Source organism: Caretta caretta, chromosome 3 (assembly GCF_965140235.1).
Source record: "Caretta caretta isolate rCarCar2 chromosome 3, rCarCar1.hap1, whole genome shotgun sequence".
In the NCBI taxonomy this organism is placed as follows: Eukaryota; Metazoa; Chordata; order Testudines; family Cheloniidae; genus Caretta; species Caretta caretta.
Genome location: NC_134208.1, coordinates 167,637,373 through 167,656,083, shown reverse-complemented (window position 1 = coordinate 167,656,083; position 18,711 = coordinate 167,637,373). Strand labels below are relative to the sequence as shown.

At 49.5% G+C, this 18,711-nt stretch overlaps 1 protein-coding gene across 5 annotated transcripts in view; it reads left to right on the top strand.

Annotated features, from left to right (window-relative positions):
- Positions 1 to 18,711, top strand: part of VASH2 (vasohibin 2) — a 72,350-nt gene that overhangs the window by 32,054 nt on the left and 21,585 nt on the right. For all 5 annotated transcript variants that reach the window (XM_048843150.2, XM_048843146.2, XM_048843148.2 and 2 more), the window contains one exon: positions 7,678 to 7,752. In XM_048843150.2, coding sequence (XP_048699107.1) covers positions 7,678 to 7,752 — 75 coding nt within the window. The remainder of the gene's footprint in view (positions 1 to 7,677; positions 7,753 to 18,711) is intronic.

Sequence of the window (18,711 nt, the reverse complement as noted above, 5' to 3'; positions counted from 1 at the left end):
TGCACCAATTTACCTGTCAGTGTGGGGCATTATGGGACAGCTTCTGAAAGGCAGCAACAGTTGATGTAAGCAACAAGTGTCTACACTGACACAGCGTCAAGCTAACTACATTGACCCGCGCCTTGCCTCTCGCGGAGGTGGAGTTACTATTTGGTTGGTGCAGTAGATGAGTTACATTGGTGGGAGCTACATTTTAGTGTGGACGCTTACAGAGCTGGGTTGCTGTAAGCTGCCGTCCATTGACCGAACTGTAGTGTAGACCAGGCCTCAGTGAATTTTACTTTTGCCAGTTAGATGTAACCCTTTATGTGACATGGGTATAGTGAACTGATTTTATTTGTAAAAAAGCAACTGCTGTGGAATTTTTGTAAGCACTCCTGCTTTAATAGAAACCCCAAGATTCCTAAGAGGTGCCATTATCACGCTGTTATTTTCTTTTTGTATGTGTGGCAAAGGAGTTAATCCAGACGGGCACACCGATAGTTTATGGTCCTGAAGCAATTTACGGAAGAAGGAAATATTGCCCACTGAAACAGTGCTAGGTGTACAGCAAAAGGAAAACGACCCCTGATTAGAACAACCAGCTGAACTGGTTACATGTATTAGGGGTAGGAGTGGCTGTGCTTGGGGGAAAAGAGTGACTATGCAGGTTTGGGGGTGATGGTCAAATTGTACACTCCAGCAAAGAGAAAAGTTGTGTGACGTTTAAGACAATTTAAGTTTAGACTCCTCCTTTGACTGGCTGAGGGCCTGATTCAAAGCCCATTGAAGGCAGTGGAAAGGTCTGTTGGGTCAGGCCTTGCGTACCTGTGCTGTGCAGTCACAGGAAGGCCAAGCGAGGGTCTCACAGGCCGCAAGAGGAGATGCTTTTGACTGTGACTTTTGGATACAGTGGAGGATCATAGAATCACAGAATATCAGGGTTGGAAGGGACCTCAGGATGTCATCTAGTCCAACCCCCTGCTCAAAGCAGGGTCATGAGTGGTAAGTCCAATAAGGCAGTGAGGAGCTGCCAAAATCTTAACAACCGGTTCCCTATCAAAAGTTCTGATTTAAGGGATGTGCCCCAGTATGTATTTTTTTGTACCAACAGGGTTACCATATGTCCGTATTTTCCTGGGAGGAATTTTTAAAATTTAAAAATTCCTCCCGGATGGCAATTTAAGAACCAAAAAGCCTGACCTGTCCGGGAAAATATGGATGTATGTTAACCCTGCCTAAAGTTTTTTTTTAAAAAGATGGGCCTGAACTAGAAATGAGCTCCGTTTCACATGTGTGGGTCCCCGCCACTCTCTGGGGGTGTGCTCGGGTGACCAGATGTCCCGATTTTATAGGGAGAGTCCTGATTTTGGGGGCTTTTTCTTATATAGGCTCCTATTACCCCCCACCCCTGTCCTGATTTTTCACACTTGCTGTCTGGTCACCCTAGGATGTGCACATGTGTGGGTCCCAGCTGCTCCCTGCCCCCCTCATTGAAGCAGGTGTGCAAGGTTACTGCCCTGGGAACTGCAGGGCACTAGTGGACGTGGGGCCAGCTGCAGATAGGGGTGTGGGGCAGGGCTAGCCGGAGACAGGAGGGTGCGGGGCTGGCTGGAGACAGGAGGGTGCGGGGTTGGCTGGAGGCAAGGGGGTGTGGGGCTGGCTGGAGACAGGGCAGGGGCTGACTGGAGGTAGGGGCTGGCTGCAGGCAGGGCAGGGGGGTGCAGGGCTGGCTGGAGATGGGGGCTGGCTGCGGGCAGGGCAGGGGGTGCGGCAGGGGCTGGCTGCAGGCAGGGAGTATGGGGGTGGCTGGAGACGGGCTGGCTGCAGGCAAGGCAGGGGGTGCGGCAGGGGCTGGCTGGGGGCAGGGCAGGGGGTGGCTGGAGACGGCCTGGCTGCGGGCAGGGCAGGGGGTTGGCAGGGGCTGGCTGCAGGCAGGGGAGGCAGGTGGTGGCTGGAGGCAGGGGCTGGTGCGGGCAGGGCAGGGGGTGCGGGGGTGGCTGGAGACGGGCTGGTGCAGGCAGGGCAGGGGGTGCGGCAGGGGCTGGGTGCAGGCAGGGGATGCAGTGGGTGGCTGGAGGCAGGGGCTGGCTGCAGGCAGGGGGTGCAGGGATGGCTGGAGACAGGGGCTGGTGCGGGCAGGGCAGGGGGTGCAGCAGGGGCTGGCTGAAGGCAGGGGATGCAGTTGGTGGCTGGAGGCAGGGGCTGGCTGCAGGCAGGGCAGGGGGTGGCTGGAGACGGCCTGGCTGCGGGCAGGGCAGGGGGTTGGCAGGGGCTGGCTGCAGGCAGGGGAGGCAGGTGGTGGCTGGAGGCAGGGGCTGGTGCGGGCAGGGCAGGGGGTGCGGGGGTGGCTGGAGACGGGCTGGTGCAGGCAGGGCAGGGGGTGCGGCAGGGGCGGGGTGCAGGCAGGGGATGCAGTGGGTGGCTGGAGGCAGGGGCTGGCTGCAGGCAGGGGGTGCAGGGGTGGCTGGAGACAGGGGCTGGTGCGGGCAGGGCAGGGGGTGCGGCAGGGGCTGGCTGAAGGCAGGGGATGCAGTTGGTGGCTGGAGGCAGGGGCTGGCTGCGGGCAGGGCAGGGGGGTGCGGCAGGGGCTGGCTGCAGGCAGGGGATGCAGGGGGTGGTTGGAGGCAGGTGCTGGTGCGGGAAGGGCAGAGGGTGCGGGGGTGGCTGGAGACGGGCTGGTGCAGGCAGGGCAGGGGGTGCGGCAGGGGCTGGCTGCAGGCAGGGGGTACGGGGGTGGCTGGAGACGGGCTGGCTGCGGGCAGGGCAGGGGGTGCGGCAGGGGCTGGCTGCAACCAGGGGGTCCAGGGGTGGCTGGAGACAGGGGCTGGCTTTGGGTAGGGCAGGAGGTGCGGCAGGGGCTGGCTGCAGGCAGGGGATGCAGGGAGTGCATGCGGCAGGGGCTGGGTGCGGGCAGGGCAGGGGGTGTGGCAGGGGCTGGCTGCAGGCAGCGAGTGCGGGGGTGGCTGGAGACCGACTGGCTGCGGGCAGAGCAGGGGGTGTGGCAGGGGCTGGCTTCAGGCAGGGGGTACAGGGGTGGCTGGAGACAGGGGCTGGCTGCGGGCAGGGTGGTGGGTGCTCACGGGGAGAGCGGCTCAGAGCAGCCCGAGCAGCAGGACGCAGCCCAGGCCCAGCAGAGCAGCCGGGGACCCACCAGGCAGCAGCGGGAGCCCCAGGGCCAGGAGTCGGGGGAGCAGCAGCAGCACCAGGGCTTGTGCCCAGGGCCAGGCAGCAGCCCACATGGCTCCCGCAGCGCAGCGCCCCCGCCGGCCGGAGGAGGAATAACATCACTTCCTGACCGGAGCCCATCAAAGCCTCAGCACCCCCCGCAGGGAAGCGGGTTAACAACCGGTTCTAAAACTGCTTCAAAATTTAACAACCGATCCATGCGAACCGGCTCCAGCTCACCGCTGCGATAGGGTGACTTCCAATAACCAAAACAAATGTAATTTAATGGCCTGATCCAAATGCTGCTCAAGGCAACAAAAGACTGTCTTTGACCTCTGTGGGAACTAGACTGGATCCTATCTTAATAGCACCGTGTTCCAGATTAATTTCTAACTATGAGATTATTCCCCCCCCCAGATAAATTACAAATGCAAATTCAAATCAAATATAGCTTTTTTTTCCCCAGTATCAACAAGGCCTTTGGGGAAAAATATAATTCTTTTCACATCTATGTGACTGACAGTTGTGGAGACTGAAGTCCTTGGGGCCTGGCCCAGGAAGCCCCAGGGGAAGCTTCATCACTGTACTAGCTTGTCTCAGCCTTGACCTGGAGGGGCCATCTCTAGTGGAGAGTGGGCAGTTCAGTCTCCCTGCCCAGTCAGTCCTTGGCATCTGACACTGTAAGCAATGGTGTGCATTATGATGGTTTCCCATGACGTGTCTACTGTGAAAAGAACTGTGTAGCCAGCTCATTCCCTGTATGCCCGTGAACAGCCATCAGATGATCACTGGTAACTTTTTGTTGGTCACTAGTGCTCTAGCTCAGTTCCATACTGGTGATCTAATGGTGAAAGGCTCTGAATCCCATTCCAATCCCTATTGTTAGGGACTACTACTGTTCCAGAACACTAATACAAAAAAGAGGAGGGCCGATCCTGCTTCCATTGAATGGGAATTCTGCCACTGACTTCAATGAGAGGCAGACCGATATAGTATGTGGAGGGTTGTGCACCAATAGACAGTCTGGGTCTGTCTTTGTTAAGCCAGAAGAATGCCTCATATGTTGAATTTCAATCTGTCTTAATGGCCTCTAAGTATCTCGGAGAGCTGTGATTGAAGACAAATGAGTTCATGCATTGTAAACAGAACATACATTAAATGTATCTTTGTAACAGTCATAAACAATATGAATGTTGCCATGACGGATCAATCACTACTAATTTGGCAACTTGTTTATGCCAGTTGGTTGCAAAGGCTCCCTGGTGATGGGGACATTAATATTATACCCACGCTGACTGCTTCTGGAACTGGTGATAATAATGAACTTATAACAGCAGTCAACAAGGGACCTGATGCCGCAGCCAGTGGAGAGGCTGCAACAAAGGGCTTGGCATACACAGTGTCTAATCTTGTTTGTCTTCTCTGCCATTGGTATCTGGTTTTGTATTGTAAGTGTGCTCAGTGCTGCATGGAGCAGAGGGGAAGACTGTCTCTGTCCAAAGGAGAACATTTGGTGTGGTGTGTGCCTGAAATGTCCAGATTTTAAAGCTATCCTGTTTCTCCCTCTAGAAGTCTGTAAAACTCTGACTTAATAGTGCTTTGTGATGTGTTTGGGGCTTGCTGTGCTTGAGGCAAGTTACGCATGTGGCAACTTCCTACCTGAGCGAGACTCTCTCTCTGTGTCCTCAGAGTCCTAGGTACTTCCTTTCCTGGCTAAAATGTGATTGTGCTGCTTGTTACTCTGACTTAGCACCGGGAGAACGACTAGGATTCTGTTCTGCACCATCAGCCGAATCGTTACTGAATTCCAGTGACGGGGTTTCTGTTACTGACGGTGAGGCGATAGGAGCCAGACAAGACCCAGCTTGACTTTCATATGCTAGGTTGACTCTGCAGGTTGAGTTTGCCGCAGGCTAGGTTGAGTTTGCAAATGAAAAGATGACAATAAACAGGGAACCCTAATGCCGTCTTCACTGAATTACTGCTCGGAAAACAGGCACGCTTTAAGATGGGTTTCACCATAATAAGTTAGGAGATGGCAAAAATAGGACACTGGGGGTTTGACAGGTGTACCTTTACCAGCCGTTCTAGTTCAAATGCTGATAATATTGAAGATAACGTTTCTGTGGTGCTGGGATCTCTTCCAGTTGGGTTGGAGCAGGAAAGGCTAAGGTTAAAGAAGAATTTCAAAATAATACTTCTCTCCCAACCCTTGAGTTTTTCAGCTACTACTGAACATGATTCTCTTTTATCTCTTGGTCTCTTCCGGTCCTCTTCCATGCTTTGTTTCTCTCTCCATCCTTCGACGGTGCCCAGCGATAACCTATTGACCGACGGCACTGTGCCAGCAGCACAATAGCCCTTTCTCAGCTGCACCAAGACTGGATTGTTTGTGCCAAGCAATGGTGATGTCTCTTTAAAAGGATTGCAGACCTGAACCATCCAGTCCAGTTGCCCCAGGCACAGGGGGGCATTTTGAGCACATAACCTCTTTTCTACACAAAGAGCCAGAGCCATTTTAATACTATAGGAGGATACGTTAGAAGCTGCTGCTGTTTGGAAAGAAGGTTTCATGTACCTGCTACAGGAGCTTGCAGAATTAATACCCCATAGCATGGCAGTGCCCTGAACTGCAGCCTCATTCGGCTGCTGCCAGCGCCCTCAGGGACGTGTTTACCATGCAGTCCTGGGAGGAGAAGCAGAGGAGGGGAGAAAATATTGTATCTTTCCAGCCCATTTACGGCAGGGTTTTCAAAGCCACGAAGGGGATTTGGATTCCCATGGAAATTGGATGTCCGACTCTTAGGCAGCTTTGAAAATATCTCACCTGTTGGGCTTAATTCTGCCCTTGGCGGGGGAACCCCATGCCTGGGATTTCAGTTGGAACTACACAGCTGTGTCATAGGGTGGAATTGAGCTCTGAGTGTTGCAGGGAGTTGTCCTGCTGTGTGGGCTCATTAATGTTAGCAACAACAACAAACATCAGAAAATGTTTCCAATATAGGTGTAATTTGCTGGTACCTCTGGTGTAGAGGGGCCTGGCTGTTGTGGAAGCACTGTATGTGGGGTGGTGGAGGATTTGGGGAACCTGTCCAGGGGGTCTTGGAGCCCAGCTCCATGGGGCCTCCTTGTCTGCAGCTGGGGCAGAGTTGCAGACATGGGCGGCCGGTGACCTGGCCGTTGGGGGAGGCTAGCACTCCCAGCCCCTCCCCTTGTGCCTAAGGCCCTGTCCCTCCCCTTCTGCCCTCCACCCCCGCAGGAGCTCAGTGCCCAGAGCACCCCCACCGCAGCCCCCGGCCCCAGCGCCAGACAGCCAGGAGGTGAGGCCTCGGCCCTGGTGCTCCAGGAGGCCAGCACAGCCCCAGGCACACCGAGTCCCTGCGGGAGCCAGGCCAGCCAGCCAGGGCAGAGAGCTGGGAACTGCAGGAGGGGGCCTGGCCTGGCCTTGGGGTGCAGCATGGGTGGGGCCACATGAGGCTGTTTGGGGAGGCACAGCCTACCCCTGCCTATAATACCCGCTGCCCATGCAGGCAGTGCAGAGGCTGCCCCCACCCCCCCACCAGAGAACTGCATAGCAAACAGCTCAGCTGCTAGGCTCTCGTCCTGGGAGAGGATTGGGGCTGCTGAGGGTGGTGAGGCTTTAGAGTGTGCATACGCAGTGCCCACATGGGGTTAGTTGTGCAAGCTCCTGTTGGCATGAGACGTGGCGCATCCACGATAACTTTTTCTTTGAGAATCCCGATCTCTGAAGAGGAGACTTTGTGAACACAGTGAGCTGGAGCCTGCAGCACCCCTTGGGACGGGAGTTTAAATCTGTGACTCCACTGGCAGGTAGCTCTCAACTTAGATGACGCTGCAGCAGGAGATACGAATGCTTACTTGAAAACGTACCAGCTTTTCCTGATCAAAGCAGAACTGTTGTCTTTTTAATAATAATAATTTATCACTGGCATTTGTTTTTAAATCAAAATGCACATCTGTGGTGGTCTGAATTAATAACATATTCTGTTAATGTTGGTAAAATTTGTATTACAGTAGCACCTAGAGTCCCTATGCCTTGTATAAGCATGCAGTGAGAAACAGTCCCTTCTCCATCGAGATTAGTCTAAGGCTCAGATTCTGATGCCCTTATCCAGGCTGGTAGATCCTTTCTCCTCAAGTATTCTCATTGGTTTCCGCTGGTGCATGGTACTACTGAATGTGAGGGAGGGGCTCAGAATCTGCCCCTAAGTAAAGAAAATAGCAAAAGCCATTACTTGAAGGTGACCCTTCTGAGACATCTGGGTTCTCCCATACATCTGCTGCCACTCAGTCCTGGCTGCCCGTACATTGGGGCCTGTTTTTTATCCCCCTCCACTGTAAACTAGTGATTCTATTGGAATCAGTGGAGTTACATCCACGTGAATGTGGTTTGAGAGGCGAATTGGGCCCAATAAGACCAGAGGGGTTTGGCCCCCAATAAGGTAAGAGGAACCTTTAATTTTTGTTGACTATTTTGACCAAAAGGACTGAAAGTTTTTTCTATCCTAGGTTAATGGAGACGGCTAGAGAAATGACCAGGGAATCCTTACCTATCAAATGCCTTGAAGCAGTTATCCTGGGGATGTATCCTTTTCTCCATGTGCAGTTTGTTCCAATGTGGGTAACCACTTAAAAATAATACTAGTTAATGTATCTGCACTTTAGGGATGCGGGATGACAACCCCAGTGGAAGGTGAGTTAAGGGGGCTCCATGTGTCTAAGTGATTTTCAGTGATTGATTGAATAAAGGAATCCTCCTTATTAGGAACTCAGCATGGTACTAGGGCCTGAACTACTAGTGTCAATCAGCATAATCCTATTAAAGTCAACTCCATTGACTTTGACATCTGTTTACACCATCTAAGGATCTGACCCTAAATGCCTACATAAATAGCTGTCTAGTTCGGCTCTTAAACTCTTCCATCGCCATCCTGGGCAAATCATTAACAGCCTGTTAACTGAGTTTGAAATTCAGGTCTGTACTATCTAGGTTTCTATAACACATGCCCAACACAGTACTATCTGAGTCTTGCTGCCTTTTGTCTCTGATCCCCTGTAATTGTGCTGTGTACAGAACTAAGCATGTGCATGTTGTAATGTAGCCAAACCTTTAAACCACTGTAAAGTAACACTCTGGTTCTTATTCAAACCCAGAAAAGCAAAGGACGTTCAGCTTTCAGGGTGAGACTCTCTTCCTTGTGAATTAACCTGCTTTGTCCCAAGGTACTGTCGTAGCACAAGACTGGGCTGCATGTGCTGCTGCCTACCATGTGTGTTCTGATCCTGCTCCCAGGGAAGTTCAGTGACCGAGCATTGAGGGCCCTAAATGCAAAAGGGTAGGGCTTTCAAGTGATTAAAAAAATTAATCGCGCGATTAAAAAAATTAATCCATAATAGAATACCATTTTATTTAAATATTTGTGGATGTTTTATAAATTTTCAAATATTTTGATTTCAGTTACAACACAGCATACAAAATGTACAGTGCTCACTTTATATCTATTTTTGATTACAAATATTTGCACTGTAAAAAACACAAGCAATAGTGTTTTTCAATTCACTGCATACTAGTACTGTAGTGCAATAACTTTATCATGAAAGTTGAACTTACAAATGTAGAATTATGTACAAAAAAATAACTGCATTCAAAAATAAAACAATGTAAAAGTTTAGAGCCTACAAGTCCACTCAGTCCTATTTCTTGTTCAGCCAATGAGGTTTGTTTACATTTGCAGGAAATAATGCTGCCTGCTTCTTATTCACAATGTCACCTGAGAATAAGAACAGGCATTTGCGTGGTACCTTTGCAGCCGGAGTCACAAGATATTTACATACCAGATGCATGAAAGATTAATATGTCCCTTCATTCTTCATGCGTACCTGCTGATGGCAGGTTCTGCTCAATAACAGTCCAAAGCAGAGCAGACTGATGCATGTTCATTTTCAAAATCTGAGTCAGATGCCACCAGCAGAAGACTGATTTTGTTTTTTTGGTGATTTGGGTTCTGTAGTTTCTGCATCGGAGTGTTGCTCTTTTAAGACTTTTGAAAGCATGCTCCACACTTCATCCCTCTCAGATTTTGGTAGGCACTTCAGATTCTTAAACCTTGGATCAAGCATTGTAGCTATCTTTAGAAATTTCACATTGATAGCTTCTTTGCGTTTTGTCGGATCTGCAGTGAAAGTGTTCTTAAAATGAACAACATGTGCTGGGTCATCATCCGAGACTGCTATAACATGAAATATATGGCTGAATGCAGGTAAAACAGAGCTGGAGACCTACAATTCTCCCCACAAGGAGTTCAGTCACAAATTTAATTAACGCATTATTTTTTTAACGAGTGTCATCAGCATGGAAGCATGTTCTCTGGAATGATGGCCGAAGCATGAAGGGGCATACAAATATTTATCATATCTGGCATGTAAATACCTTGCAATGCTGGCTACAAAAATCCCTGTTGTCACCAGAAAGCGAGATTGTAAATAAGAAGTGGACAGAATTATCTCCCAAAAATGTGAACAAACTTGTTTGTCTTAGCGATTGGCTGAACAAGAAGTAGGACTGAGTGGACGTGTAGGCTCTAAAGTTTTGCATTGTTTTGATTTTGAGTGCAGTTATGTAACAAAAAAAATCTACATTGTTAAGTTGCATTTTCACAATAAAGAGGTGGAACTACAGTATTTGTATGAGGTGAATTGAAAAATACTATTTGTTTTGATTATCATTTTACAATGCAAATATTTGTAATAAAAATAATAATATAAAGTGAGCACTGTACACTTTGTATTCTGTGTAATAGAAATCAATATATTTGAAAATGTAGAACAACATCCAAAAATATGTATTAAATTTCAATTGGTATTCTGTTGTTTAACAGTGAGATTAAAACTGCGATTAATCACGATTAATTTTTTTGAGTTAATTGCGTGAGTTAACTGTGATTAATCAACAGCCCTACAAAAGGGTGAGGTAAGATCTCGTGCTTTCTCCAGGAGAACTGTTTCATGACATTCGAAATGCTGATTCCATCAACTTTCCTTCTCTCATCTACCTTCCCCACGACAAAAATAGAAGCTTCGTCTAGTGTCTTCCATGCAAACTGTCTGAATGAGGGCCAGGATCTGCTCCCAGTCAGACCCAAACAGCCCCATTGAAACTGGGAATAGATTCAGGGCCAGAATCTTTACAACTTGATCTTCATTTGCAAAGATGTCTTTTAGAATACTGGTGCTACAACTGAAAGGAACCACAGTCAACCCTCTCCTTTGGATGGAGCTGACTTTGCCTGGCTAGTGGCTGTTGCGTCAGTGAAGTCCATGAGTGGTCCCTCAAGTCTACAATGCATTTGTGCTTGGTTAAAATGATAGAAAAGGGAAAAGAGACATTGGGTTTAATTCTGATCTCATTTGTGCCTGCTTTACACCCATTTAACTCCGCTGACTTGAATGGTGTTGAATTTATACCTATAGGAAAGTTCAGAATCAGGACTTCAGATGTTCGTTATCTCTTGCCTGATGGTTTCTGCCCTCTTGGACGTGAACAACCTTTCCGACAGGTTTTAAATAGGGGTGGGGAAGTGGCTCATTTGGGTTTTCCTGGAATGTTATTAAAGCCTCAGGGAGCCATCTGTGGGACGAAAATAACATAATTTCTGATCATCTGATAGTATTTCACTTTCTGGATGGTAGAAGTAGGAGGGAAGATCAGATCTTATATTATTTTGGGCCCATAAAAGTAGAGAGACAATCCCCACACCTAAAACTTCCCCACCCTCCCAATGAAAATCAAAAGGACAGCAGCTAGTACAGTGACTATGCAGGTCTGGGAATCCTATGCACACCTGTAGTGTCAAGCTGTGAGGGCCAAAGACTGACTCCAGGAACAAAAGAGATGATCTGTGATGCCTGTAATCATGGTGTTATGTCATATGCCATCCTATTATTTATATACACATAGAGATGGGAATGTACTTGCATACATACAGAATGCTTATAGGCATGTCACCTAAATATGATGTTGCTAGGCCTAGTAGAAAAGTTTCTGCTGAAACTTTTTTGTCAGAAAATTTGGTTTTCAAGGAAATGACTATTTTTGTGGGAATTGTCTGCTTCCCTTGAAAACTTTATTAATTTTTAGTCAGCAAACTGAGAGCCCCCAACTTGGAAACTTTTAGCAGTTTTTGGATAATTGTTTTGGCAATTTTCAACAGTTTTCAGTTTTGGCTGAAATTTTTTGACTTTCCTACCAAAAAAGCACAATTTTTCATGGAACATTTGACTAAAAACTGCTTTCCTGTTAGTTTCCCTAGACAACCCCACCCATTTTCCAGCCACCTGGCATTGCTGCCAGGGAGGGGATGGAACCTCCTGTAGGAGCTCCTTCCTCGTGTAGACTTTGAACCCCCAGGAACTAGTAGCTGGTCCAGGTGTCATGTGCATGGCTACATGTTCAAAACTCACCATCAAAATTTCTTGTGCAAAGTGTGATGCCCCCAGGGCCTGTTTGTGAATGTAGTTGCTGGGTGCTGTGTAGGAGGCATGCTGAGCGAGCCGGAAATGTGCCGGGAGGGCTCAGGCTCGTTTGCCCCCGAGCCTGGGCGGGGAGTGGAAGCTGCCTTCCGGCCAGGCTCTCTCAGGCAGCTGCCAGCCTGTCACTCTGCAGAGTAGCATCCCAGCGGCCGGAAGGGCCTAGTCCTGCCCTTTCTAGGTCCTGCTCCTGGTCCCCCAGCCCCTTTCACTCCCTGGCATCTGGGGATGTCCCCCTGATGTGTCGCCCAGCCCTGCCCTTGCTCTGCCTCTTCCTGCCCCCTGCTCCTCTCCCTCTCCCCCAGTGCCTCCTGCACGCCTCTGAACAGCTGATCCTCAGTGGGCAGGAGGCGGTGGAGGGGGAGGAGTTGATTGGTGGGAGGTGCTGGGGGAGGGGAAGCAGGGACCCGCCGGTGAGTGCTGAGCACCCACAATTTTTTTTCTGTGGGTGTTCCAGTCTTAGAGCATGCACAGAGTCAGTGCCTATGGCTGGGAATGTATTTCTGTAAAGGGACTTGGCAAGGATGGTCTGAAGGTCCTTTCGTGACAAGCATCGGGGACCTGATCCAAAGTCCACTGACGTCAACGGAAGTCTTTTCATGGACTTCATTGGGCTTTAGATCAGGCCCGTGGTATATTTTAGCAGTTTTGTCATAATCTGTGGATTGCCCCCAGACACTGTCCTCTCTGTGCAGGCAGCAGTGAGCGTGAGCATCTGTGGCTAGGTTTCCAGTTAGGAGAAATTATTTGTCATTCTCTCCCCCCTCCCTCTCCCGAATGTCAAGATGATCTTTTCAAACGTGTCTGAGCCATGCATCCCTGAATTTTGCGTTGCCCTCCGGTTCCCTTCTCTGCCTGTGGAAATAAGATACTGGTTATAATAACTTCTGTGTGCTGACAAGCTTCCCCGTTGCTTGGCTACCAAAAAGGGCATAGACCAACACAGCAGCCCTCTGTGGGAGTCTTTAAGCTGAGACCTCCTAGTGCAGAGCAGATTAGGGAGATGTCACTTTAATCAGGCTGCTTGCCAGCTTGTGCCATCAGCTTTTACTGAGACTTTTTTTAACCACTTGTGCAATCCTTCTTCGTGTCGAATTAGGTTTTACATAACGTCCTTTCGCACTAGACACATCCCAGAACATTTGGACACGGGAGGAGTTAGATACTGATACTGGTACTGCGGTGCCTGCATATGCAGAGAGAGCAGCTCTTCTGTGCTTAGCAGAGGCTCTCCCACATCCATGGCTATTCGATTCCTAGCAAATAGAGCTGGGGAGGACCTATATAGGTCTCCTTGTCTATGCATCTATCTAACCGAACTACCTGCTTAATTGAGCCCATCTAACTATCTGCTTCCATGGCCTCACCCCGTCATCACAGGCCCAGCTGTGCAGGAATGAGCCCCCTAATGCGTTCTCTGTGCATTGTTCAGTCCAGGTTTAAATCCATCGAACAATGGAACTTCCACCCCATCCACTGCGAGACAGCATTAGAACTAGTTCTGTTCAAGGATGGGAATAATGGCGAAGGAGTCAAAGCTAACCAGAAAGTGCCATGGGAACCTTTTCCACCCCAAATTTGTCTTATTAAAACAGGTGAAGGTAAGAAATCATAAGCGGGGGGAGGGCAGGTCACCTAGGAGGAAAATCTTATGTGCAATATGGAGGATCAGATCCTCAATTGGTATAAATCAGCTTATATAATCACTGACTTCAAAGCACCTACCTCAATTTACACCAGTTGAGGACTGGCTGAGAGAGTATATTTAAAGAAAAAGCAAAGCACTTGTACGGGGAAAAGAGACCAGCATATAACTATGCTAGGAAGGTGAGAATTGAGGAGATTTAATGGCCTATTGTACCTGCCCTTTATTTGATTAATGGATACCAGTTTCAAAGACACCTGCCACAGCTACCATCCTGGATCCCTGTGTTTCCACCTGTCCTGCAAAGGGTTTTGTGGCCTGCAGGGTAAATCCCATTGATTATCACTGAGTTCTGTAAGAAAGATACTCCCTTACTGCAGGAAAACTGGACTGTTGAGAGAGTTCTACTTAATAGCTAGAACCACTTGGACAGCTAATAATAAACGCTGTGAAAAGGAGCAAGAGGAACCTCTGTCAATGGGCCATCTATGCAACTGAAAACTCCTGGGAATCTTTAATTCTAGTTGGACTCTGAAGGTTGGCACTCTAGGAAGGGCAACGTTGGCGTGGCAGGTTTGAGAGGAGAGGCCCACCCATCTTCTCCCCTTCCACTAGCTCAAGCCCTGGCTGTATTCCTTGGGAGCCATAGCTGTCGTACACAGAGGTTCTCATTAGAGAAGGACTGCGCCAAAACTCTGGATCCAAATACTTGGAGATCGGGTCCAGATGTGAATAATGAACTAGACCAAATCCCTGGATCTAAACATCCTTGGACTCTGGGGAACTTGGATCTGAATCCACATTAAGTTGCTTGGGGCCTCTCTGATTATGTACAGCTGGCCCTGTGAGGCCCTCTGCCTCTCTGATATTGCTAGCAGTTTCATGATGCTTTTGCAAGTAGCTTATCCATTTTTGCTGAAGTCTTAAACCTTCTCTGACAAACGTGTCAAGGGTGGGAGGTTTATTTCCCCCTCTGCCGCCTTGTTCCAAGTTAGCAGCCTCACTCTTGTCAATCTAAATAAAGCCGCTTCCCATTTTGTCTGCTCTTACCCCTCAGCTTTTCTAACTAAGGATGAGTGCAGTGCCTTGTGACATCTCCTCCTCCACAGCAGTGAGCACTCCAGGGGCCTTATGTGCAGCTCCCCTGGCCTGGGGCAAGGGCAAGAAAAGAGGGTATATGAGAGTCCTGTGTACTCCAAGGCCAGCTGGTCCTAAATTCAGCAGTGACCCTGGAGTCTGGGTGCTAGGGTGTGTCAGGCTGGACATATGTAAAATGATGGAGGATTTTAGTGAATTAGTTGTGAAAATGAATAGCACAATCAGTACAGCAGGGGCTTGCAAGTTATCTGAAGTAAATTCAATGTGATGCTCTCTCTGCTATTTCAGTTTTCATTCAATAGGACATAGATGTTTGTACTGAAAACACATAACTGCATGTAAGAGCAAATCTGGATATTCTGGCCATAGGCACCGACTCCACGGGTGCGCCGGAGCTGGAGCACCCATGGGAAAAAAAATAGTGGGTGCTCAGCATTCACCAGCCACAGCTGTTTGGTGGAACCCCGATTGGCAGCGCCCCCAATTAGTGGATTGGGGCACCGCCAAACAGCTGTTTGGAAGCTCGGGGAAGAGCTTGTCGGAGGGCGGAGACTAGCGAGTGGAGTGCAAGTGGGGGCCTCTGGGAGGGGGAAGAGTGAGGGAGGGAAGAGGTGGAGTGAGAGCGGGGCCTCAGGAGGGGGTGGAGAGAGGGTGGGGCCTTAGGGAGAGGGTGGAGGGGGGGCTGGAAGAGCCAGAGCGAGGGTGGGGCCTTGGGGGAAGGGGCGGGGCCTCAGGGCGGAACAGGGATAGAGCACCCCTAGGGAAAACTAAAAGTCATCGCCTATGATCCTGTCCGCTGAGGAAGGAGATGTTATGGCTTTTGGTACCTGGGAAGGTGCTGTAGATAATTTGGGGTCTGAGATAAGTGCACCGAACTGAATTTTTCTGATAAAATCACCATCAGTGAAATATTTAACAATACTGGCATTTAAACTGTTGTCCTTAGTTTCTAGAGCTAATACTTGAGCTGAATGGAACAATTCACACCTTTCAGAGCTACTGTTTCAAGCTGGCTGCAGATTTAGGAAGACATTGTTGCACTTATTTATGCTCAGATTCTTATTTTCAGGCTTTTCCTGTCAACTATAAGGACACAGTTTAGTACTGCCCCCCACATCCCCCGCTGTGAAAGCATAGATTCTGGAACTTGGATCTGGATCTGATATTTTTGGTGTCTTGAACCCTATGTTTACGCTGGGTTGAACCCAAAACTAAACACTTCCCAAGCTTTGAGAGAAACTCAGGTTCAGGTCTGAACTTTGCAGCTGGGCCATTTTGCTTGAAACAGACTCTATGGAAAGATTTGTCTCTACAGAAGTTACTCCTTTGTGCAGTTCCTTCATAGTCAGCTGGAAAGTCCTGGCCCTCCGATGAAGTGAATTTAACTTGCCGAGCATCTCATATCCATTTTACTGTATAAATACTTTAATGCCAGCCGTTACCCTAGCATGGTTAAGGCCAAACAAGGTCAGTCCCCTGTTGTTGTCCATATCTCCTCTCCATGGGAAAAATTCTCAAGTCCTTATTCAAGGAAAATCCCATGCAGGGAACTGACATCCGGGCAACCTTCCCTTCATGGAGCTTGCCCTGGATCATTCCTTTGGTAGGGTGTGTGTGTGAGACTTGGCTCTCAAAGCCCGCAAGTATATAGTGGCCCTTGGCATATCTCTGTGGTCTCTCTTGGGGCCCCTCCAGCTCCTAGCAGTTAGCTCCAGAGGAGAATTCCCTGCTGGCTCTGTAGCTGTCCCTGGTTGGAGGGAGGGCTTCACGCTGCAGAAGGGGAAAGTGCTTAAGTTAATACCGATAGAGCCAGTAGATAGTGAGCCCAGCAAGCTGAGAGGAAATAATGCTACAGAGAGCATCCTCTCCCACAGCAGTGAATCGCAACCTCTGTAGATGCCTGGTGGAGGAGCTTCCTGAAGGTCCAGGAAATGGGGGTATGATTCACTGAAGGCAGCAATCCTGTCTGCCCACCTCTGTTCTTCCCCAGGACTGCCAGGTGTTTGTTCCCCTCTCTCTCAGACTGGCAGAGGGGGCAGTTTATGCCTCAGTCTTTATTCAGTCCAAGCTCCCATCAAAGTCAACAGGAGTTTGGCCTGGGTACAAACTGGTTAAGGCCTTCGGGCCTTGGCCCAGTCCTACATGCTCTGTATTGTTGGCTCTGTGTAAATTTGCTTTTGGGCAGTAAATTGAGCTCATCTCCCCATGGAAAGCCAGCTGCTGTCACATAGATATTGCCAGCTGCAAGTGCCCATTCCAGAAACTTTGTTGTTGATGTACACAGCCCAGAGACAGCTTGACTTTGACGCTGGAGTTGAGCCCATGCTGCTGGCACTTAGAAAAATTGTGTTCAGATTAACAAACAGAGGACAGTCGACCTGGAAGTCACTGCTGGAGAATAAATAAGGAATGTCAAGGAGGGTGGCTTAAAGTCTGTCTTCTGACCTGGCAGTAGGGAGGGAAGGTACTTTATTCCTGCTAGGACTCTTGTGAACATGGCATTGTGTTCCAATTCTGACTTTTAAAGCTGTTGTTGCATCCGTGGTGCATGGAAGTGTTGGTAAAAATTGATGGCTACAATCTCTTTCTACTGCAAATGTGTGAAAACAGGTATGTGACACCTGGATTTTTAATTTACAACTGGCTGGGATCTAGCAGCCTGAGTACTTCCGTCTAATTTAAAAGCCATGATCATGCAGTCTGTGAAATATCATGACTGTTCCATTGATAATGAAATAGGTTTGGAATGCAATGTCAATGACATGCTTTCAAATGGACTTAGGGTGACCAGACGTCCCAATATTAGGGTCTTTGTCTTATATACACAACTTTACCCCTCTCCCATCCCCACCCGAGAAAAAGGTGTCCTGATTTTTCACACTTGCTGTCTAGTCACCCTACATGGACTCAAGTGTCAATGCAAGATGTGATCAATCCAACTTAAAGACTAGACCTGATTCTCATCTCACTTACACTAATGTGAGCCAATGTAACTTTACTGACCAATTAAATTGCGGCTTCTGAGACCTTCCGGTAGAAGCATGTGTATATGGGCAGGTGGCCATGGAGGCTTTGTGTGGACTTAGTAGAGAGCTACTCAGAGTGAAACAGGGTTAAAACCCTTTTATAATGAAAGGAACAATTGTGGCAGATCAGTGCAACACCTGAAAGTTTAATAGATGCTAACAAAAGGCATTGATCTCGTCCAGGGATCGGCAACCTTTCAGAAGTGGTGTGCTGAGTCTTCATTTATTCACTTTAAGGTTTCGCGTGCCAGTAATGCATTTTAACGTTTTTAGAAGGTCTCTCTCTATAAGTCTATATATTATATAACTAAACTATTGTCGTGTGTAAAGTAAACAAGGTTTTCAAAATGTTTAAGAACTTCGTTTAAAATTAAATTAAAATGCTGATCTTATGCCGCTCAGCACGCTGCCAGCCTGGGGTTCCATTCGCCTAGCCAGCAGCAGGCTGAGTGGAGCCTGCGGCCGGGATCCCGGCTGGCAAGGGGCCGGCAGTCAGAACCCCAGACCGGCAGCAGACTGAGCGGGGCCGGTGGCCGGGACACCTGACTGGCAGTGGGCTGAGCTGCTCAGCCCACTGCCAGTTTGGGGTTCTGTCCACCGGCTCCTGCCAGCCAGGGTCCCGGCTGCCGGCCCCTCTCAGCCCCCTGCCAGTCTGGGATTTCATAGAGTGGGTACCTACCTTCTCCCTGGTTCTAGCCCATTCTCTTTCTCTCTCTCTGCGCTGAGCTGAGGGTGGGAGTGCACTGAGCACAGGGCTGGGGGTGAAGGAGCAGGCTGGGGGTTGGGATATAGGGTCTGGCCAGGAGCTAGATTGAGGGAGGGGACTCAGGGTTGGGCAGGAGGTTTGGGTGTGGAGCGCTTACCTGGGAAGCTCCCATTTGGTGTGAGGGGTGCAGGTGGGAATGTGGGGGTGTGTGTGTGCAGGAGCTCCCGTTCGGTGCTCAGGGTTGGGGTGGGAATATGGGGGGTGCAAGAGTCCGGGTATGCAGTGTGGGGGGGTGAGGGTGTGTGCGGAGGGTGCAGAAGTCAGGGCAGAGGGCTGGGGGCAGGTATGGGGGGTGCTGGAGTCAGGGCTGGGGTCATGGGGGGGTACTGAAGTCAGGGCTGGGGTCGTGGGGGGATGCAGGGGTCAGGGCAGGAGGCTGGGTGTGTGTGAGGGGGGTGCAGGGGTCAGGGCAGGAGGCTGGGTGTGTGTGAGGGGGGTGCCGGGGTCAGGGCAGGAGGCTGGGTGTGTGTGAGGGGGGTGCC